Here is a 23,234-nt window from a genome sequence, read left to right on the forward strand (position 1 = left end):
TCTGATGAGGCAATTAAAATGAAAGAATCCAAGCAAACTTCGGTAATGTACAGGCATTGCAAGTATTTCAGATCAACATTTTCTTATCAATTCAACCCACCAGGTAATGCTACAAAATAAGAGTTTCACTTCAAAACTATATAAATGGAAAAAATAAAAAATTCTAAGACCTGGATAAATAAGCTGGCAGAATCTCTTCTCCAGTCTTCTTGCTACAAAAAATCCTACACAGTGTCCCACAAGCCTCAGCTCTTCCTGCTTCATAGTTATCAGGAAATTCACTCGCATCAAACATAGGATTGGAAACCATGGTGTCTGTGGACATTTGTGACCCTTTGCGTCGAAACTCCATGCTAGCTTGTGTTGTAATGGCTGGGGAGAGAAAGGGAGGGTTTCATTATATTTGTCAATATGCCGAATAGGCTCATGGGACCCTGGACACAAAGATCGAATATTGATGTCATTAAATAGTTACTTCAATAGAATCCAATAATGCTTTTGTTCAGCAACTATGTCTTAATTTTTTTTTTAAAAAGGGCTCTCTGAAATCTTCTTTGAAAATGGTAACAATTTACAGTGGCATTATCAGTTTAACAGATTCTATAAAAACATTTTTCAACTGAATTTTGATCAGAAGAGTACATTTGTATATATCTGTATTTGCATACAGATATATAACACAGAATTTGGCTTTTCTATCATTTATTTTCTGTTTTTTTCTCCCCCTGTAGAATGATGCTTAAACATTAGGTAACTAGGTACTGCAATTTACACACTGACCCAGTGGACATCTAGTTAAATAGGCAACCCCATGCCAGTCTGTATATTTTAGGGAGAGGGCAAGGTAAGGATGAGAAATGGGTAGGGAGGAAGAGAGAACATTCCCACACCCACCCACCTCCAAAACACACACCAAAGAATCGCCCAACCAAGCAAAATGAGAATGAATTTTAACAACCACAGACAGCAGCTAACTTGAGGTTGATAAACCATAAAATTGAATTGATAAGAAAGATTATCATGGTCATTCGTTGTCACTGAAACAGAAGCCCTTCGAAAGTTGCTTTGATTTTTAGCAAAAGATTTCATTGTGTATTGAAAAATCACTCTGAAATCTTTTATCACTCTACATAAAATGTTTAAATTCTTTTGGAATAATAGGCTTAATAGAATGCAGAGTCGAGCATAAATCTTTATGCAACTTCCCATGAGCCATTTTTAGTCCTAAAAGGCTATCCAGAAATAATACATTTGAAAAACACTACATGCAGAATGCATACAAATCAAACACTAAGTCTGTATAAAAGTAAGCTTACAGCTTAAAAAGGAAAAGGAAAAGAAAAAGAAAAAAAGCCAAAACACAGTTAGTGCAAAGTCCTGGAATTCATGACATGACCAGACTAGTAATACAGAAATAATGGGACTGATTCAGGCAGATTAATTTGCTTTTGCCAACAATCTTCCCCATTCAAAAGACAGAAAAATATTTTTCTTCCCAAGTGCAAAAACTACAAGAGACAATGACAACCAAAGTTTTTAATGGAATTATGAAAAAAATAAAAACATGACTGCAATTAAGGAGAAGCTTCTGGTTCCTACTTACAAGATTTATAAGAAAGAAGAATTTGGATAAAAGATGCTGCAAGATAATAGAAATAAATGGAAACAAATCAAAGGACAGCAGTAATTATAAAATACTTTAAAGATGGTGAAATTTTACAATAAGAAGCTTTTTAGCTTTTTAAAAGTTAGAATTAAAGTTTTACGATACCACAAGCTAGTTCAAAAACACAGAAATTGTGCATTCAGGTCCAAAATTATGATTTTGTATCATGCAAAACAATGAACAAATAAAATTACACAACTACAAAGAATTGAGGTTTTGAACTGTCCATAACGTGCATTAAATTTTTAGTTCATTAACCCTTCCCAGCTCAGTGTTACTTTTACAAAGCACAGTGTACTGTCAGGTAAATCTAAAGCTAACCAATTCAAAGAAGCAAACATTTGAAGTTAAAGGTGAACTGCATGGCAGAATTCCTTGATGACAGCCAGTACTCAGTAGACCCAAGCCTCCCCCACCGCCAGGACCTTGACCAGCACCCAACAGCACTCTATACCCCTTTCAACTACTTGGACACCTCCTATCTACTAGGAAATGTAACAGCCTTTATCACATAGTGAGGAGGAGAGGGACTTCCAATCTTCCCCTCCAGGGAAAATGTTAAAATAAGAAGTTGTTCACATATTATTTGAATTCTGATTTTTATCTTCTGAGACAAAAGGGTGAGCAAAGCTGCTACAAACTCCCTAGAGATGGTAAGCTCTGTAAATTCCCTTCAGGCAAGTCTACCAACAAAGCAACAGATTAAGCCAGCTACATTCAGGGATTTCAGAGTCAACAGCTCCATACACTAAATTTAACATTGTAAGAATTGCATCTCAACAAAAATTTTAAAATAAAATATTACTGACTCACTCTAGAAAATACAAATAATAAACATGGTTCAGAAAACTCAGAATGTAAGATATATGAACATAAAGAAAACATAACCAAAAAGTGGACTTAAGGTTTTTTTTTTACTTAGTCAATATAAGTAAGCATTTATTCATTCACAGTAAGCACTATTTTTAAAATTGTAAATAAAACTGTAATATGAAAATGGTAGAATATAGTGTTTAAACTTACAATAAAGCAAAGAAATCCCTAAACTCATTCATGCAATCTCAAATTTTATTCCTAAAAATCTTTATATTTGTAACTTTTCTAATTATGTAAAGATATATATTATGAATCTCCAAAACAATCATACATAATTTGATTTAATCCTGAGATGATACATAGCTATGAATACATTTCTGAAAGAAAACAGAAACTGTTATGGACACTATATTAGTTTCATCTCCAGAATTAACACTGTCACTAGAGATGCAAAAACTAATGCAACTGAGCCGGGCGCGGTGGCGCATGCTTGTAATCCCAGCATTTGGGAGGCCAAGAGCAGAAAATCGCGGTTCGCAAACAGCCTCAGCTACTTAGTAAGGCCCTCTGCAACTTAGTGAGACCCTGTTTCAAAATAAAGAATAAAAATTAAAAAAACAAAACAGGGCAGGGGTTGTAGCTCGGAAGTCAAATGCCCCAAATCCGCAAACAAAAACAAAAAACTAACGCAATTGGACATACATATATATACTGGTACTGGGGATTGGACCCAGGGGCATTCTACTTCTGAACTACATCCTCAGTCCTTTATTTAGTTTTTACTTTGAAACAGGATCATGCTAAGTTCCTAAGGCTGGCCTCTAACCTGAAATCCTCCTCTCTCAGTCTCCCACGTATTGGAATGATAGGTATATGCCATTGTGTCTGATGCAATCAAACATTATTTTATCTCAACCTAATTTTAACCACAGTGGAAAAGTGCTTTCATAACAAACAACCAGTACACTCATTAATGTATAACTATGGTGACTGGCAGTATTTTCAGCTAAATAAATGCCAACCATTATTATACTTTAGAAGATATTTTTAGAACATTCTGCACTATCCTAGCCAATCATTCTGAATCTTATGCTACTACCTTCAAAAATAATGGTAAGATGAATGACAAAAACAAATTAGACTTTATTTAGATGGTTTAATTTCTATAATAAAATCTAAATGAAGATATCAGGCAGGGTAAAGCTGTTAATTCTCTACCAGTCTTAAGTTATAGAGAAAATTATATATATATATATGTATATATATATATTTTTTTTTTTTCTTCTTTTTTTGGCGGTACTGGGAATGGAACCCAGGGGCATTCTACCTCCAAGCTATATCCCCAGCCCTATTTTTTATTCTTTATTTGGAAACAGGGTCTTACTGAGTTGCAAAGGGCCTCACTTAGTAGTTGAGGCTGTCTGCAAACCACAATCCTCCTATCTCAGTCTCCCAAATGCTGGGATTACAAGTGTGCACCCATCACACCTGGCTTTTAGCAAATTATATTTCTAAAGTGTATCCTTCAAAGAAAGTTCTCTAGACTAAAACGGGAGAGGTTAAAGTCTATTGTGAAGCAAAACTTCCTGATATTTATATGTAATAATGATTGAATGGCTTTCAAAAATCTAATACTTCTGTGGGTACATTTCCAATCAAATCTTTTAATTCTTCATATAAATTCTATTATCCTGGCTGACATGAAGGGAACTTCCAGGTCACCTACTGAAAGGAATTTGAGTCAACAAAAAGTGGGTAACCCAAAGTGCTTCTAATAAAATCAGACAAAAGGCCAAACCTCATAGAACACACATAAAAAGGACAGGTAGGAAAACTCCCAAAGTTCTTGCTACTACAGCTGGAAGGGGTTAAGCACAGACACTGCTTGGTCAAAAACAGAGAGCTTTTCAAGGTACATATTAATCTTGCAGGTAGGAAAGATTAAAAAGAAAAAAAAGGAAAGGAAAAAAATGATAACGTATTTCTTGAGCAATATTTACCAGTCATGCTGCTGTCTCTGTTTATTCCGTTATGAAGTTTACAGTGAACAAATGCTGCATCAAATAACCATGATCCAAAGAGATTCAAGATGCTGTTAACCTTTGGTCTCCGCGGGGCAGGCAGTGGCCGGGGTTCTGAACTCGTCTGATTTGGACTTGACAAAGGAGAAGTGGAGGATGTCTGGTGCTGGACTTTGGAGGCATGAGCAGTACTAACCTATCATAACACAAGAATACATCCATACGCATGTAAAAGTCTGAGAAAATGGTGGGAGTTTTTCTAAAATAGCAGATTTAAAATCCCATTTTATACAGCTTAACAATGGTGAGAGCTCTTACTGTGCTTGTCTTCATAGTCGTCTTATTCACAGTAACAGCACGGTGCCTCCGGTTATGTGGTGGGGTGGTGTTGACAGCAGAGCTCTGAGGCATACTTAACCTATTCACGGGTGTTGGGGGAGCGCTGTCTGATCGGGGTCTAGAAATGCCTTTAAAAAAAGACAAATAGAATTATTCTTCATAGCTTAAAATATGTGATCAATAGGTAAGGATGTAGCTCAGTGGTAAAGCACTTGCCTAGCATGTGCAAAGCCTTGAGTTTAATCCCCAGTACCACCAAAACAAAAACAAAGGACCACATGACCAGAAAATCTTTCACAAGCAATACCCGTGAAGGTTTGAGAGACACTATAGCCGAGACCGCTAGATGGCTCCCCAAATTCACTCACTCTTTCTTCTTGAGTAATAAAATACAAATTTTAGCTAGACAGGGATAACCACAACAAATGACTACATTTTCAGGCTTCCCTTGCGGCTGGATGTGGCCATCTAACTGAGAAGTAGATGATTGTTGGATGGGTCTTTCAAGAACAATCAGAGCCAGGCACGGTAGTGCACACTGGGTTCCATCCCAAGTGCCACGTTAAAAAGAAAAGAAAAAAACCAGCGGTTCACAAAATGTATGATTTGGTTCCTAATAATATATATGAGACTGGTCTCTAGTGTATTTTACACTGGACACTCTTGCATGACTACTGCAACTAAGTATTATTCTCCTTTGCTAATCATTTATTTGTAGTTTTTATCAGTTTATCTACTAGGTATTATTCTTTTTCTTAGCATACTGTCTGATCTATTTATATAAAGACAATAACACTATTATTATTTCTTGCAAATAATTCTTCCTAGTTTGTTATTTGTCATCAAATATATTCAGCTTTTCCTGTGAGCTTCCCAGAATACGTTCTAAGATTAGACTCTAAAGTTATCTAAATATAGTTCTTTAAACATTTAGCAACATACATAAAATTCACCTAAGAATGCATCCACCAGACAGCTGATTCCACGCATGGCACGAAAAAATATTTGAGGCAGATGTTTAAGGCAGGGATACTGATTCAACTCTTGAGGCATTCCACTCACATTCAAGAACTGTTCCTGAAATTTGGGAGTAGAGCTTATAATGGCTGGGTTACTCAAATCCACGGGATTACTATAAAAAAAGAGAGAGATTATACATTTAGAAATTTCTACAGCAACAAAACGCATGCAATGCAATTTAAGAACAGAGCTACTTTGTGCCTGTTTCTTTGATTCACAGAGGAGATTAATCTATATTTCATGAGCTAAGGATTCAAACATGAACATTTCTCTAAAAAAATCTATCTACAGTTTTTGTTTTGTTTTGGGTTTTTTTAGTACTGGGGATAGAACCCAGGGGCATTCTACCTTTGAGCTCCACCCCAGCCCTATTTTTTATTTTTAAACAGGGTCTCACTGAGTTGCAAAGGGCCTCCCTAAGTAGCTGAGGCTGCCTGCGAATGGTGATCCTCCTATCTCAGCCTCCCTGTCTTGCTGGGAATATAAGCATGTGCCACCATGCCTGGCTATCTACAGATTTATTTATTTATTTATTTATTTATTTATTTATTTATTATTTTTTGTGGTACTGGGGGTGGAACCCAGGGGCTTTCTACCTCCAAGCTATACTCCCAGACCTATTTTATATTTTATTTGGAAACAGGGTCTCACTAAGTTGCTGAGAGCCTTACTAAGTAGCTGAGGCTGGCTTCGAGCCTGTGTGATCCTCCTGTCTCAGCCTCCCAAGCGCAGGAATTACAAACGTGTGCCACCACACCTGGCAGTTTTTTTGGGTTTTTTTTACATGAATTGCTTTTCACAGAATGAGAAAGTAGTACTTAAACAGTTTTAATTTTTTTAAGAATATATATAAATATCTTTACTAACATATTTGCAATTAAGTAATAGGCTAGTTAAGCTATAAAGTCAATGAGAATCCTAAGGAGAAAACTTTAATATTAACATTTTCAATTTTTTAAAAAACTACTTGAAAAATCAAAATTAGTGTCATGATTTACAGATAAATGTCCACTGGAAAGATTCATACATTAGCAATGTAAGAATGTTCCGAGGTGAACACAACTGAATCAGGGCTCAGTTTCATTAATGGATAAATCTACCCAAGGATTAACAATTTCAGTGGATTTACAGGGTGTTAACATGGGCAGGTGAGACAGGGCTAGAGGCGGTGGATCACTGGGAATGTGGCCCTAGGGGTCTATATCTGTGCCTGGCCACTGCCTGTCTCTGTCTATGTTTCTGGCCACCACCGTTAGGCGTTCCCTTGCCATGCCATGCTGCCATGAGCCTACCTTGGAGTCGGCCAACTACAGACTATACCTCTACAACTGTGAGCCAAATTAACGCTTCCTCCTCTGTGTTATTCATGTACATATTTTGGTCATAGCAACAGAAAAGGTGTCTAAAACAATTAGTGTTCATTCAATTCATTCAACTGTAATTTTGTGTATGTACTAGAGCCATAGATCTCAAAACAATGTATGTAAACTTTATTTATTTATTTATTTATTTATTTATTTATTTATTTAGTGGTACTGGGGGTGGAACCCAGAGGCTTTCTACCTCCGGGCTATACTCCCAGACCTTTTTTATATTTTATTTGGAAACAGAGTCTCACTAAGTTGCTGAAAGCCTCACTAAGTTGCTGAGGCTGGCTTCGAACTTGCGCGATCCTCCTGTCTCAGCCTCCCAAGCGCGGGGATTACAAGTGTGCACCACCACGCCCGGCTGTAAACTTGATTTATATTTTGTTTACAATTTTAAGTGTTTCCATTAAAAAACAAATTTAGATTTCTATTCAAAACAGTGTTTAACTGTTGATTAAAATGCTTATCCAATTCAAAGTAATATTGATAACTTATAGCCAGTAAGAACAATTTCCAACAGCTACAAAGCAAAAGAATTAGGCATAGAAACAGAAATTATAGTTTATAATTTTCTGCCCTTTGAAACCTATTTTTCTGCCCACCAAAAGACCCTTTAATTTCAAAAAACTAAGTGGGGAAGGGGAACATGTGTGCCTGTACAGAAATGAGTTTCCAGTGCTGGCATACTGAATCCACAGAACTATAGTCCATGCCTGGGGGCAGAAGAGGTGAGACGTCTCCAAGAGAACAGCCTGCCAGAGCTGGTAGTTTATCTGTTCTGAAATTAGAAGCACAGCCAGTAAGGTTGGAATAGATTGTATTTCAGTCCAGCAGAGCTCTGCTAAATTCATGTCTAATAGATACTGAAGAGTGGGGAAAGACTTACACCAGCTCCTCCAGAAGTAGGCTAGACATGACTGTACTGGTCCCTAATTATTCAGAGAACAAATTCAAGGAAATAAAATTGGAAACAAAAATAAGCAACAGAGAATATGGAACAGATAATAGATACAGTATTCCTGCAGTTCCTAATGCTTTGTTTAGCTGACACATTTAGGGAGTCTTTTAAAAATCTAAATTCCAGAGCTGAGCGTGGTGGTACACGTTTGTAATCCAAGCATTTGGGAGGCTGAGACAGGAGGATCATGGTTTGAGAACAGTCTCACTTAGTGAGGCCCTTTGCAACTCAGTGAGACCCTTTTTCAAAATAAAGAATAAAAAATAGGGCTGGGGGTGTAGCTTGGAGGTAGAATGCCTCTAGGTTCCATCTCCAGTACTGAAAAAAAAAAAAATCTAAATTCCAGCCAGGTGTGGTGGTGCACGCTTGTAATTCCAGTACTTGGGGGTCTGAGACAAGAGGATTGTAGGTTCATGGCCAGTCTCAGATACTTAGTGAGGCCATTCGCAACTTAGTGAGACCCTATTATAAAAATAGGGCTGGGGGTCTATCTCGGAGGTAGAATGTCCCTGCGTTCAATCCCTAGTACTACAAAAAAAAAATCTAAGTTCCACCTAAATTTACTGAAATAAACCGCCAAGTAGAACCCAAAGTGCATGTGGTCATGTACAAGCAAGTACACAAGTGCAAAGGTAAGCATCTGAGAAACATACTAGTAAAATCAATGGGAAACGTTTAGTTTGTTTTTCCTGGGAAAAGTAAAGCATTCCCACACTAGGTAAAACTCTGACACCAGTCACCCCGTGAGATTCAACCTTCTTCCCAGGAAACTTGACAATGAGCATAGAAGCCGTTTCTGAGTAATCCTCACGGACCTGCTTCCCATCCACCCATAGCTCATTTAAGCAAGAAGGTAAAGCTTGTCCAAAAGGAGACCTACGGGTTGTAACAAGAATAATTTGACCCTATTATATCTTTTGAGAATCTGAGAAAAGGGGAAGCCCCACTGAACTGAAAGGGCTAACGCTGAAGGAACAGTGTCACAGCTGTTCACACCACTAGGCAGTTCTCATGGAGTTCCAAATACCACTCAAAGGCAGGGGGATATAGGGACCCACGGTGATGCCTGCCAGAGAAAAAGAATAGAATATATGAATAAGAAAAAAAGAAGAAAAGAGGAAGAAAGAAAGAAAGAAAGAAAGAAAGAAAGAAAGAAAGAGAAAAGCAAAGCTAAGAATGATCACAGTGGCTTGTCCCAAGGCTTCCTGATCCCTCCCCCACATGAGGACTGGCTGTTCACTGCTTCTTAGAGCCCAGGGAGAACACATATTAATCTCTCTCTTTTTTAAACCTGCATTTGCTTAGTTGGTTCCTATTACTTACAATAAAAGAACCCTGACTAAAATTCAAAAGTCAAACCGGGCGTGGTGGCATGGTGGCGCAGGCTTGTAATCCCTGCGCTTAGGAGGCTGAGACAGGAGAATCGTGCAGGTTCGAAGCCAGCCTCAGCTGGCTTAAGAGACCCTGTCTCCAAATAAAATATAAAATAGGTCTGGGAGTGTAGCCCAGAGGTAGAAGGCCCCTGGGTTCCATCCCCAGTACCACCAAAAGTAAATAAATAAAAAATAAATAAAATTCAAAAGTCAGTTAAAGAAAATAAAAAAGCCCGAGAAATCAGTTAAAAGTAAAGAAATGAGAGTACTTGTGAGGCTGAGACAGGAAGACCGCAAGTTCAAGGACAGCCTCAGCAAGTATTGAGACTCTCATTAACCTAGTGAGGCCGTTTCCAAAGTAAGAAATAAAATCGACTGGGAGTATAGCTTGAAGGGAGAATCCCTCTGGGTTCAGTCCCTAATACAACACACACACACACACACACACACACACACACACACACACACACGGTGAAGAAATGAGAAAAGATTATCCAAGAACAATTTCTACCAAGAGTCTAGGACTAGAGTTTTACTGGTCATTTATTTCAAACTCTTTTCGAGTCCAGGGGCATTCTACCTCCAAGCTACAACCCCAGCCCCATTCTTTTTTTTAAAACTGGGTCTCACTAAGTTGCAGAGGGCCACACCAAGTAGCTGAGGCTGGCCATGAATCTTGCCTTCTGTCTCAGCCTCCCAAGTATTGGGATTACAAATGGGCATCATCATGCCCAGCCTTATTTCAAATTATTTTGTGTGTGTATGTGGTACTGGAGGTGGACCTCAGGGATATTCTACTTTTGAGCTATACCCCCAGCCCTATTTTTTTTTTTTTTTTTTTTTGTGGGTCTGGGAATGGAACCCAGGGGCATTCGACCTCCAAGCTACACCCCCTGCCCTATTTTTGTTTTTAATTCTTTATTTTGAAACAGTGTCTCATTAAGTTGCGGAGGACCTCACTAAGTAGCTGAGGCTGTCCCCAACTGTGATCCTCTTGTCTCAGCCTCTCAAATGCTGGGATTACAAGAGTGCGCCACCACGCCCGGCCCCAGCCCTATTTTTATTCTTTATTTTGAAACAGGGTCTCACTGAGTTGCAGAGGACCTCACTAATTAGCTGAGGCTGTCCTTGAACTACAATCCTCCTATCTCCCAAATGCTGGGATTATATAAGCATGTGTCACCATGCCCGGCTGAGCCATTCTTTATTCCTAAGAGAAAAGTTCTGCTAGACAGAGGAGTAAAGCAGTCTCTAGTCCCTATAGAATGTGACAAAGTCCTAGTAGAGCTATCATTATCTGATTCCAGCAGCAGGCAAAAGAACAAGTGTGTCATCTACCACAGGGAACAGGATGAGGATAGCCTGACCCTGCTGGAATGGAGAGACCAGGAGAAATGTGCCCGTAGTCCAGTTTGGTTCCATTTAACAAACTGTCCTTAGCATCAACATTCCCAACAAGACAATTACACATGGTTCGTGTACCAAAAACACGTACTGGGTAAAGAGCACAAGAAATAATAAAATAACAATACCTTAACATATGCAAAAATCGAAACCATGTCTGTGCAACACACTCATTATCCATTTCTGGAGGAATTAGACTGGCATCTTCATCAGGAACTTTAAATGGAGGAAATGAAGGACCATATGTAAAGCGAAGCAATCTAGAAACGTTAAAAAAAAAAAGCACAACTCTAGTCCATTTCTTAACAGAATGAAAAATACATTCAAGCATAAAAACAATAAGAGAAAATAGATGAAACATATGTACCTTACTTAAGTGACCAAGATGTATGAAAACCCTCGCTCATAAGAGACAAACTAAAAGGGATTTCTATATGAAAAATACATTCAAGCATAGAAATAGAATAAGAGAAAGTAAATGAAACAATTGTACCTTACTTAAGTAAAAAAGGTATGTGGAAAAACTCCCACAAAACAAACTGGAAATAATTTCCAGTTTTTAAAAATATTTTTTAGCCGGGCATGGTGATACATGCTTGTAATCAATCCCAGCATTTGGGAGGCTGAGAAAGGAGATCCGCGGTTTGAGACCAGCCTCAGCTACTTAGTGAGGCCCTTTGCAACTCAGTGAGACCCTGTTTCAAATAATAAAGAATAAAAAGCAGGGCTGGGGGTGTAGCTCAGAGGTAGAATGTCCCTGGGTTCCACCCCCAGTACCATACACAAAAAAAGATTTTTAAAACTTTTCCTTAAGCCAGGCGTGGTGGCACACCCTGCGCTTGGGAGGCAGAGACAGAAGGATCGCGCACGTTTGAAGCCAGCTGTGCTGGCTTAAGAGACCCTGTTTCCAATTTTTTTTAAAAAGTATAAAATAGGCCTGGGAGCGTAACCCGGAGGTAGAAGGGTTTCCAGGAACCCCAGTACCACAAAAAGAATAAAAATAAAAATAAATAAACTTTTCTTTAAAATATTCAAATTGTTGTGCAAGGTAGCACACTCCTATAATCCAAAATGCTTGGGAGACTAAGGAAGGAGAATCTCAAGTTCAAGGCCAGCCTGGGTAATTTAGCAGGTTTTTCTGTCTCAAAATAAAAAAATGTTTAAAAAAGAGCCAGCAGAGCTGGGCGTGGTGGAGCACGTTTGTAATCCCCGTGCTTGGGAGGCTGAGACAGGAGGATCACGCAGGTTCGAAGCTAGCCTCAGCTACTTAATGAGGCTCTCAGCGACTTAGTGAGACCCTGTCTCCAAATAAAATATAAAACGGGTCTGGGAGTATAACCTGGAAGTAGAAGGCCTCTGGGTTCCACCCCCAGTACCACCAAAAAAAAAAAAAAAAAAAAAAAGCCAGCAGTGGCTCAGTAATAGAGTACCCTGGGTTCAATTCAATACACACACACACACACACACACACACACACACACACACACATAAATTTATTTAAATAATTATTTATATTATATATTATGTAAAAGTAGTAAGTTTTATAGTTTTATATAGTATATTATATGTACATGTATATAATTATTAAATTATCATATAATACAAACTATAAGTTTTTTTTTTTCTTTTTAGAACTGGGATTGAACCCAGAGGCATTCTACCTCTGAGCTATACACCCCAGCCCCATTTTTTGTTCTTTTTTTTTGTGGGTGTGTGATACTGGGATGGAACCCAGAGGATTTCTACCTCCAAGATACTCTCTCAGGCCTATTTTTTATTCTTTATTTAGAAACAGGGTCTCACTGAGTTGCAAAGGGCCTCACTAAGTAGCAAAGGCTGTCTGCAAACTGCAATCCTCCTGTCTTAGTCTCTCAAATGCTGAGATTACAAGCATGTGCTACTACGCCTAGCTGTTGTTGTTGTTGTTTTTTTTTTTTTTTCTTTTGGTGGTACTGGGGATAGAACCAGGGGCATTCTACCTCTGAGCTATACTCCCAGCCCTATTTTTTATTCTTTTTTTTGAAACAGGGTCTCAATAAGTTGCCAGGGCTTCACTAAGTAGCTGAGGCTGTTCATGAACCACGATCCTCCTGTCTCAGCCTCGCAAATGCTGGGATTACAAGCATGCGCCACCACGCCCAAATTGTTCTTTATTTTTTGAAACAGGGTCTAAATTGTGGAGGGCCTCACTAAGTAGCTGAGCCTGGCTGCGAACCTGCAATCCTCCTGTCTCAGTCTCCCAAGAACTGAGATTACAAGTGTGCATTACCATTCCCGGTTATAAGTTATTTTTAAACAATTCATCCCAATGCATATCCTTCAGTAAGATTGTTATGATTTTTCATAATAACTTTATATGAAGTTTAGAATTTAATTATTTAGAGTTTTAGAATATGGTACACTTCCAGAAAAGTAACTCAATTTGATAACTCAGGTAATTTAATAGTAATATTCTAAGTGTATTTAAAAACGTTTCAAGGCCCTTTGACTCAATTATACTGTATCTAGGCATTCTATCTTAACAAAATAATCTGAGAACAGAAAAAGTGTATAAAGTATTTATGGCAATGATATTTCTAAAGTAAAACACTGAAAACAATATATGATCAAAACAACAGAGAAATTATAAAATTGCTTATAATTTTAATTATATAATGGAAAACTACAAAGCCATTCAAAATACAGTCTCACTGGGGGTGGTAGTGTATGCTTGTAATCCTAGTACTTGCGAAGCTGAGACAGGAGGATTATATTTCAAAGACAGCCTCAGCAAGTAGTGAATCTCGCATCAACCTAGCAAGACCCCATTTCTTTTTTTCTTTTTTTTTTTTACTTTAATCAGATCAAGTCTCTAGATTTATATTTAGAGAAAATACAGGAGAAACATGTTAATTAACACAATGACTACAGTTAGAAAATTCCAAATATGAAACTCAGTAATTACTAACAAACAACCCAGTTTCTTCACCAAAAAAAAAAAAAATTACAAAGAATGAAAATTAGAAGCTTGGTGTGATGGTGCACACTTGTAATCCCAGTACTTGGGAAGCTAAGAGAGGAGGATTACAGGTTTAAGGATAGCCTCAGCAAATAGTGAGATTCTCACCAACCTAGTGATACCCTGTTTCAAAATAAAAATAGCTGCCACGCATGGTGGTGCACACTTGTACTCCCAGCATTTGGGAGCCTGAGACAGGAGGATTGCAGTTCGCGGACAGCCTCAGCTACTTAGTGAGGCCTTTTGCAACTCAGTGAGAACCGGTTTCAAAATAAAAAATAAAAAATAGGGCTGGGGGTGTATTTCAGAGGCAGAATGCTTCTGGGTTCCATACCCAGAATCGCAAAAAAATAAAATAAAGCAAAATAATAAAAGTCAGGCGTGGCAGTGCACTTGCAATCTTAGCACTTGGGAGACTGAGACAGGAGGCTCACATAGGTCGAAGTCAGCCTCAGCTACTTAGTGAGGCTCTCAGCAAGTTAGTGAGACCCTGTTTCCAAATAAAGTATAAAAATAGGTCTGGGAGTACAGCCTGGAGGTAGAAAAGCCCCTGGGTTCCACCCTCAGTATCACAAAAAATAAATTAATTAATAAATTAATAATAATAATAGGAGTGGAAGTATAGCTCAGAGGTAAAATGCCCCTGAGATCAATCCACAGTGCCATGAAAAATAAATACATATATACATACATACATAAAAATTAGAAAGTGAGAACCTATAACAGATTTAAGAAACACGTCAACTAAATGCATTGCCTGAACTTTGCTTTCTGATTTAACAGACTCAACTGTCTAAGAAAAATCAAGTTTACAGGAAAATTAGAATACTGGCTAACAAGTATTAAAAGAACTGCCTACTTTTTAAGGCATTATAATGGTTATGTGATTCTGTTAAAAAATTTTTTAGAATTATATATTAAAATATGTTCTGTTGTCCGGGCGTGGTGGCACACGCTTGTAATCCCTGCGCTTGGGAGGCAGAGACAGGAGGATCGCGCTGGTTCGAAGCCAGTCTCAGCTGGTTTAAGAGACCCTGTTCCAAATAAAATATAAAATAGGTCTGGGAGTGTAACCTGGAGATAGAAGGGTTTCCAGGAACCCCAGTACCACCAAAAAAAAAAAAAGGGAAAGAAACCTAACAGTTTATTCATAGAATAGTGGTAGTATTATATATAAATGGTAGAAAGGCAAAACTATTATTATAAAAACTATCTACTTTGGTTATAAAGTAGCATATATAGTCTGATCCCATTTCTGTGAACCTTTCTGTTATCTATTTTGTTTTTGTTTTTCGGTATCAGGGATGGAACGGAGGGGCATTCTACCTCTCAGCTACACCCTCAGCCCTAATTTTTATTCTTTATTTTGAAACAGGGTCTCACTGAGTTGCAAAGGGCCCTCACTAAGTAGCTGAAGCTATCTGGGAACCATGATCCTCTTGTCTCAGCCTCCCAAATGCTGGGATTACAAGCGTGCGCCACCACACCCAACTTATCTTTCTGTTTTTTTCCTTAAAAAAAAAAAAAAAAAAGATCATCCAGGCATAGTGGCGCACGCTTGTAATCCCAGTGCTTGGGAGGCTGAGACAGGAGGATTGCACAGGTTTGAAGCCAGCCTCAGCTACTGAGTGAGGCTCTCAGCAACTTAGTGAGACCCTGTTTCCAAATAAAGTATAAAATAGGTCTGGGAGTATAATATAGCCTGGAGGTAGAAAGCCCCTGGGTTCCACCCCCTGTACCACTAAAATAAAAAAAAATTTAAAAAAAGATCATAGTGTGTGCATGGTACTGGGGCTTGAACCCCAGGGCTTTTTACTTCTCAGCTATAACTCAGCCTTTTTTTACTTATTCACTTATTTTGTGATACTAGGGATTGAAACCAGGGGTGTCCTACCACTGAACCACAACACCAGCTCTATTTTATTTTTGAAACAGGGTCTCACTAAATTGCATAGTGCCTTGTGAGGCTGTCCATGAACCTATGATCCTCCTTTCTCAGCCTCCCAAGTACTGGGATTACAAGACAACGCCATGCTGACCAGCTAGCAGATTTATTTTAGTAATCAGACTTAAGACAGGGATTTAAAGGAAAAGATATGATACAGAGTTTCCCTGCTTCTCAAAAATACTTGATTATTCTGAAAGGTTTTAGGTACACAGGCTGAAATGCTATATCTATTTTTTTTAATGTGGTTCAATTCGATACCTGAAGAACAGTAATAACAGATCCAGGCTTTTTACAGTATATTCCATGAATCCAGAAAGACCAGAAGCAGGAAGCGGGTCAGTGAGACAAGGGGACAATGACTTACCTGGAGGTGAGTGCACAAATGGCCTTGCTCCACTGCTCCACCACTGCTGGGTGGTGCCTCCAGTTGGCCACCATCTCCCTGGCTGTCTTCCAGTAAGGAGGTGTTGGGAAGCACCGAGTACAGGCTAGCAACCAAACCTCAAAGAGAACACCAATCAGTTTCTCTGCTAGATTCTCAGCAATGCCACCTGACCAACAAAAAGAAAATACATCTTTGGCACACTTTCATTTGTAAAGAAGAACCTGTAATTCACTGGTTTGGAAAACTCGTCAAAAATTAAAATTACTGCAACCTTAAGTATTGACTTTCAAATTACTACTTAATAGTAAAAATGAGAAGTAACCTTATGAGGGCCTATGAAGGAAATCATAGATAACACCAACAAATTACTCTGAGAGTTTTCCAATTGCCCTACTAGTTCTTAGCCAGGACCTCAATCTTCCAGTGAGGAAAAATGCACACAGGAGAGAGAGGAAAGGATTAAGTGTGTACAGTGAGTGACTACCAGAAGTCAGTTTCTAATCCAAGAAATCCATACACAAGACCTGACATAATCCTTTCATTATTTGGGCAGAACAGGTATTTACAATACCTATTACTAATTATGCCCATTTTGAAGAAAGAAAACTTGGGTTCAGAAGATTTAAGTAATGTTCATGTAGCCAATAAGGAAAGAGAATAAATATCCAGGTCTCCCTAACTCCAAAGTCTGCCATAAAATGTTCAAGGTGTTTGAAAACTACCCATCCAGGGAAAGAGAGAAAAAGAAGAAGCAAAAGGACTGGGACTGGGCAGGACAAGACCTACAGCACAAAAGCAGAGCTCCTCGCTGAGCCTGGCACCAGCACAACTGTGGTGAACTTTATTCGGTGTAGCTCCAGAATGTAGAAGGAAAGGTAATAAGGATGCATGTCTCCAATGAACAAAACCAAAGTTCCAATTTAGAATCAAGACTCTGTGGCCTCTGAGGCCTGGATCAGAGCCTGCTGAGAGGTTAGGCCGATGCCGGGGCCATCGGCTAACATCGGAGCCTGCCGTGAGGAAGGCCGGAGCTGGGGCCTCTGAGGCCGGGATCGGAGCCAGCTGAGGGGTTAGGCCGATGTCGGGGCCAGCGAGGCCAGAACCGGGGCCTCCCATGAGGCAAGGCCGCTGCTTGAGCCAGCGAGGTCTGGATCAGTCCACCGGGTAGCCAGGCCACAACTGGGGCCGTCAAGAGTGGGATCGGTATTTGCAACACGGCATACACAGAGAAATATCGCAGAAAATTAAAACCAGATGCTTCCCCTAATCAGCAATAACTAGGAGGAAACGGGCAACAGGAAGTGGTCGGGCTATAGAAAGGGCCCTATAGTGAAGCAATTAAGGTGACCAATCAGAGGGTATGGAATAGGGGAGGATGGAGCCTCTTTAAAAAACAGGAGGTACGCCGGGCGTGGTGGCGCACGCTTGTAATCCCCGCGCTTGGGAGGCAGAGACAGGAGGATCGCGCAGGTTCGAAGCCAGCCGTGCGCACTGGCTTAGGAGAACCTGTTTCCAAAATGAAAATGTAAAAATAGGTCTGGGAGTGTAGCCCGGAGGTAGAAGGGCTTCCAGGAACCCCAGTACCACCAAAAAAAAAAAAACCAGGAGGTACATAAACATATGTATCAAAGTTAATCACCAAACAAGCATGGGATGGAGGGAGGGGGAGGGAATGAGATGGGGACTGGATGAGGGTTGATTGGATGATGTGTGCTTGTATATCCTCTCAAGTCTTATATTCCAATGTGATGTATGATTACAATGCACCAATAAAAATAAATTTTAAAAAATAAATTAAAAAAAAAAAGAATCAAGAGCTCAAGAAGGAATGAACCGCCTACCTCGTGCTGAAAGAACAATGGCACAAGGGGGGGGCAGCAGAGAACTAACTGATCAATACCAGACAGGGTACTGACGACACCTATCCTGAAGTCCCTTCCCACACTAAATCCCATGATTCTTTTTAGATACTTTCCTGAACCCTGCATCTGTGTGACTACACAAGGATGCACACACTTGTTGGTAAAGAGTACAAAGATGAGTGAGGGGACTGGGAACTACGGTATCAACTCAGAGTTTATGTACGCTGTGCTTTAACATATTCATCAGGACTTCTGAGATACACTCTATGAAGTTTTATAAAAATGAAGGCTTTTAGCCGGGCGTGGTGGCCACGCTTGTCATCCCCGTGCTTGGGAGGCTGACACAGGAGGATCGCACAGTTTTGAAGCCAGCCTCCCCAGTACCACCAAAAAAAAAAAAAAAAAAAAGAAGGCTTCTTAATGGCTAGCTAATGGACAGCATACTATCATATGTCCAAATAAAACACTTAAGACTCTGGAGGCTTTATGTGCTGAACAAAATACCTCCTTGTCATTATCAAGTTTTCGTGTGTGTGTGTGTGTGTGTGTGTGTGTGTGTGTGTGTGTGTGTGAGATTGCAGATTGAACCCAGGGGCATCCTACCTTGAAGCTATAGCCTCAGTCCTTTTTATTTTTGTTTTGAAACAGGGTCTCGGTAGGCTGCTGAGAGTCTCACTACTTGCTGAGGCTGTCCTGAAACCTGCAATCCTCCTGCCTCAGCCTCCCAAGTACTGGTCACATTCTACTCTGGTAAGTACTTTGCCACTAGTACTTTATTTATAGATGACAGTTTAACTAGTTTATTGTTTCCTATACAGGCTCTATCCTAATACACTGAACAAGCTACTGTTTCTGCCCTTACCAAATCTGAAAAACTCAGAGTCCTTTCACATACAGTACACCCATCACTGAATTTAAATGCCTTCATCAGCTAATTGTGCCTTCCAGGGTTTCCATTCTAAGAATTATTAGCCTAGCTTGTGAACTGTCATGCCAACATTTAAATCCCGATGAAATGATCACTCATTGAATTTATATGTAAACTATATTTTCAGAAATAAATGAGAAAAAAATAAACAAACCTGGAACAGTTGGCGGGGCCAGAAGTATGTCATTAATCTGCAGAAGAAACAACAGCAAGACTTCCCAGGTTTCTCGGGCCATAACGGATGACTCACGGGCCAGCTTCTGAATGGCTCTCAGGACCTGTAAGCACAGTCGGATCTGACTGGAGCCCTGTTCCTGTCTGAAGAAGACAGACAGATATCACTGACAATCCTAGAAGAGAGACAGCAACAGCCAAAGGACAGGCAACATACAGATGCAGCGAGCGGGGTCCAGTGAGGCACAGGCAGACGGAGCTGGGCGCACCCGCCTCAGTTTAAAGCTGCTCTCTCCACGCTGCGCACTCCACCAGTGAGGTCTCACACCCACCACTCCCGTGAGCACTTAGGAAACTTCTGGGAGGCAGGGGATGCTAGAACGCAAACCTCCCCCTGGGAGTGTCTATGACTAAAATGTGCCTGGCTGAGTGAAGACTCATGCCACTCCTGCTGCTTCAGAAGAATTCCACAAGTGACTTCGCAGTGCTCGCGGTTCCTCTGAAGCTAACTGACGTCCGTGAGAGAAGAGCCTGGTGGGGTGGGGGGTGGCAATGGAATGTCCCAAACTGATGAGGTGGGGGTACTAGCTCAGAGACGAGCACCTACTTCTGTTGCGCTCATAAAAGAGGCTCCAAAGGTGCCCCGAGATATCCTAGAAGAATCATCTTTTAATTCTCTTTTGTCTGCAGGACTACTTTTTTCCCTGAGGGAAGAAGGCCAATCTATGAAATAGGGCAAAGCACTGTGCCTAAGGTTGACAAGGAGATGAGGCAGCGCAGCACTAGCCCTACCCACTCCCAAGGTGGAGCACACGAGGCTTTGAGAACTGGTGGGAACACACTGCTTTAGCAAGGGGCGAGCGGCCTTCAGCTCTCTCACGTGAAACCCAGGACAGCATCTACACTATTACTAACGTAGACTCTGAAACCAAATTTCTACATGTTGTAACTTTTCACAAAGAACACCAAGAATATGCCTAAATCAGAGAAGAGAAAGTCAGAATCTCCTCAAGCAATTCTAGAAAATGAAGGACGTACCCATAGAACTCCTACCCCAACCTTAGAATACAGAGTGGGCCATTTCCCAGAAAACTAGACACTTAGCCTGGAGCTACAATCAAATGACGGCACTAAGTTTTCCCTTAAGAAGTCAAAGCAAAAGCAAAATGATGAGACAATCACCTAGGAAAAGCCAAGAGCCCCACAAGGGCGGGAGACACCCCACATTCGGCTGGAGATGAATCCAGTCCATTTAAAGCTATGCGGCTTGGGCTCGTGTCTGCTCAATGGCTTGAGAAAAAATAAAAAATATTACACAAAGAGCCCCAAACCTCATCTAGCTACAGAAGAGGAAGCCCAAATAAGAAATAAAAATATCACTAGTGGTCCTGGGGCTGACATTTGTCAAGCTGGCAGTAACACTGCATTCCTCCAAAGCAACTGAGGCCTAGCCACTACACTTCCATCCAGGTACCTGCCCAGCAGCAGGAAATGAGTGCTCCTCTGCTCATTTACACTGACTCGAAAGGCCTAAATTAAGAAGCAGGATTCAAGTTCCCAAAGCTAGGAGAAACAAGATAACCTTACAGAAAAATGAGAAGAAGGATGTCGGGCATGGTGGCGCACGCTTGCAATCCCAGCATTTGGGAGGCTGAGATGGGAGGATCACGGTTCGAGGACAGCCTCAGCTACTACTTAGTGAGGCCCTCTGAAACTCAGTGAGACCCTGTTTCCAAATAAAGAATAAAAAATAGGACTGGGGACGTAGCTCAGAAGTCAAATGCCCCTGGGTTCCATTCCCAGTACCGCAAAAATAAATAAATAAATAAAAATGAGGAGAAGGTCTGAACACCAGATTTTCTTTTCCCTACAATACTCTTACAAGTAATTTGCAAGCTGGGTGTGGTGGCGCACGCTTGTAATCCCCGCGCTTGGGAGGCGGAGACAGGAGGATTGCGCAGGTTAGAAGCCAGCTGCACAGGCTTAAAAGACCTTGTTTCCAAAAATTAAAAAGTATGAAATAGGTCTGGGAGTGTAGCCCGGAGGTAGGAGGGCTTCCAGGAACCCCAGTACCACCACCAAAAAAAAAAAAAAGAAGTAACTTGCGGTATTGAGAAAAACTGCTTTAGAATGGGCGGTGAACTCTGGCCTACCGTCTGCTTCTGTAAATCAGGTTCTATTGGAACACAGCCATGCTCCTTCATTTATGTAGTCTATGGCTACTATCCGGCTACACCAGCAGAATGGGGTAGTCGCAACACCACGTGACCTGCAAAACTGAAAATATTTACTGTCTGGCTCTTAACAAAAATGTTTGTTGGCCTCTGCTTCAGAACAATCTTAGGTTTCTTAAATCCTAATCATTTAAAATGTTTTATTCTTCACTCAAATCTTAAAAAAAGTCAAACTGATGGGAAAGAGGAAAGTTACATCTACTCTGACTTAATCTCCTAGCAAAATTGTAGGGGTAGTTTCTTCTATTTTGAGAGTCAGTGTATTTAAATGACAATTTTGTGAACTGTGAAACTTTTTTAAAAAACTGACACACTCAATAATGGGAAATTGAACACAATTCCAAATATTTCACACTGAAAATATTCAACTAATCTCCCTATGACATCACTGACCAGGAGAATTGTCAGTTCAGTGCTCTTTCAGAATCTACCTTTTTTTTTTCAGTACTGTGGATGGAACCCAGGGGCATCTACCTCTGGGCGACCCCCCCAGCCCTATTTTGTATTCTTTATTTTGGAACCAACTCTCACTAGGTTGCACAGGGCCTCACTAAGTAGCTGAGGCTCTCCTTGTACCACGATCCTCCTGTCTCAGCCTCCCAAATGCTGGGATTGCAAGCGTGTGCCACCAATCCCGGCTTAGAATCTACTAACCTTTTTGCAAACACGCTTTTGAAAAAACAAGCTAATTACCAAATAGTAAAATAAACAATTTAAAAGAAATTCATATTTCTTAAAAGAGAATCTCTAAGTAAACACAAAAGCCTAATTAACTCAATTGCCATTAGCTTTTTTAGCAAACAAATCAACTGAGTACTGAGGAATGTTATGGATACAAAGAAAAGATACAGTGACAATATTACTCATGAGGTTATCCCATGCAAAGAAGCCAAGTAATCAGCCTGGTAACTAGGATGATAAAAAATGTGTGTATGTGGAGAGAGGGGCGTTTGTGGTACTGAGGATTGAACCCAGGGACATTCTACCTGCGAAATACATCCCCAGCCCTATTTTTTTTTTTTTTTTTGAAACAGGGTCATTAAGTTGCTTACAGTCTCACTAAATTGCTGAGACTGGTTTTTGACCCTGTAATCCTCCTATTTCAGCCTCCCAAATAATCCCAGCATTTGGGAGGCTGAGACCGGAGGATCGCGGTTCGCAGCCAGCCTCAGCTACTTAGTGAGGCCCTCCATAACTTAGTGAGACCCTGTTTCAAAATAAAGAATAAAAAATAAAGGCAGGGAGTATAGCTTGGAGGTAGAACGCCCCTGGGTTCCATCCCCAGACCTGTAAAAAAAAAAAAAAAAAAAATTAAAGCTGTACCATTTGAGAAAAAATTGCTTATCCACAATTTGCTAATTACTGCCATTCATTTCCTGTTATTTCCGTTAGAGGTCAATAAATGCAACTATCAAGTATTTAATTTATACCTATTGCATCCAGTGCTGTGGAAACTCAAAAGCACAGACAGCTTAGTTCCTGCCCTCAAGCTGTTTAAATGGGAAAAGGAGACGTGTGTAGGTGTCTGCGTGTGTGTGTGGTGGTGGTGGTGGTGGTACTGGGGATGAAAATCAGGGGCATTCTACCTCTGAGCCATATCCCCAGCCCCATATTATTCATTTATTTTGAAATGGTCTAAGTTGCAAAGGCTGGCTGCAAACCTGCGATTCTCGCGTTTCTGCCTCCTCAAGTACTGGGATTACAAACCTCCATCACCACACCCAGCTAACATACACATTTT

The 23,234-nt window shown here is 40.2% G+C and overlaps 1 protein-coding gene across 1 annotated transcript in view; it reads right to left on the reverse strand.

Annotated features, from left to right (window-relative positions):
* The window catches only part of RALGAPB (Ral GTPase activating protein non-catalytic subunit beta), a gene marked incomplete at both ends in the record, with an annotated part of 81,913 nt that overhangs the window by 50,437 nt on the left and 8,242 nt on the right, over window positions 1-23,234 (reverse strand). Inside the window, 7 exons of the mRNA XM_080716508.1 lie at window positions 171-372; window positions 4,483-4,699; window positions 4,822-4,970; window positions 5,796-5,974; window positions 11,093-11,224; window positions 16,275-16,461; window positions 19,240-19,403. Coding sequence (XP_080572634.1) covers window positions 171-372; window positions 4,483-4,699; window positions 4,822-4,970; window positions 5,796-5,974; window positions 11,093-11,224; window positions 16,275-16,461; window positions 19,240-19,403 — 1,230 coding nt within the window. The remainder of the gene's footprint in view (window positions 1-170; window positions 373-4,482; window positions 4,700-4,821; window positions 4,971-5,795; window positions 5,975-11,092; window positions 11,225-16,274; window positions 16,462-19,239; window positions 19,404-23,234) is intronic.

This window comes from Muscardinus avellanarius (genome assembly GCF_963383645.1).
Source record: "Muscardinus avellanarius genome assembly, chromosome: 19".
Lineage (NCBI taxonomy): Eukaryota > Metazoa > Chordata > Mammalia > Rodentia > Gliridae > Muscardinus > Muscardinus avellanarius.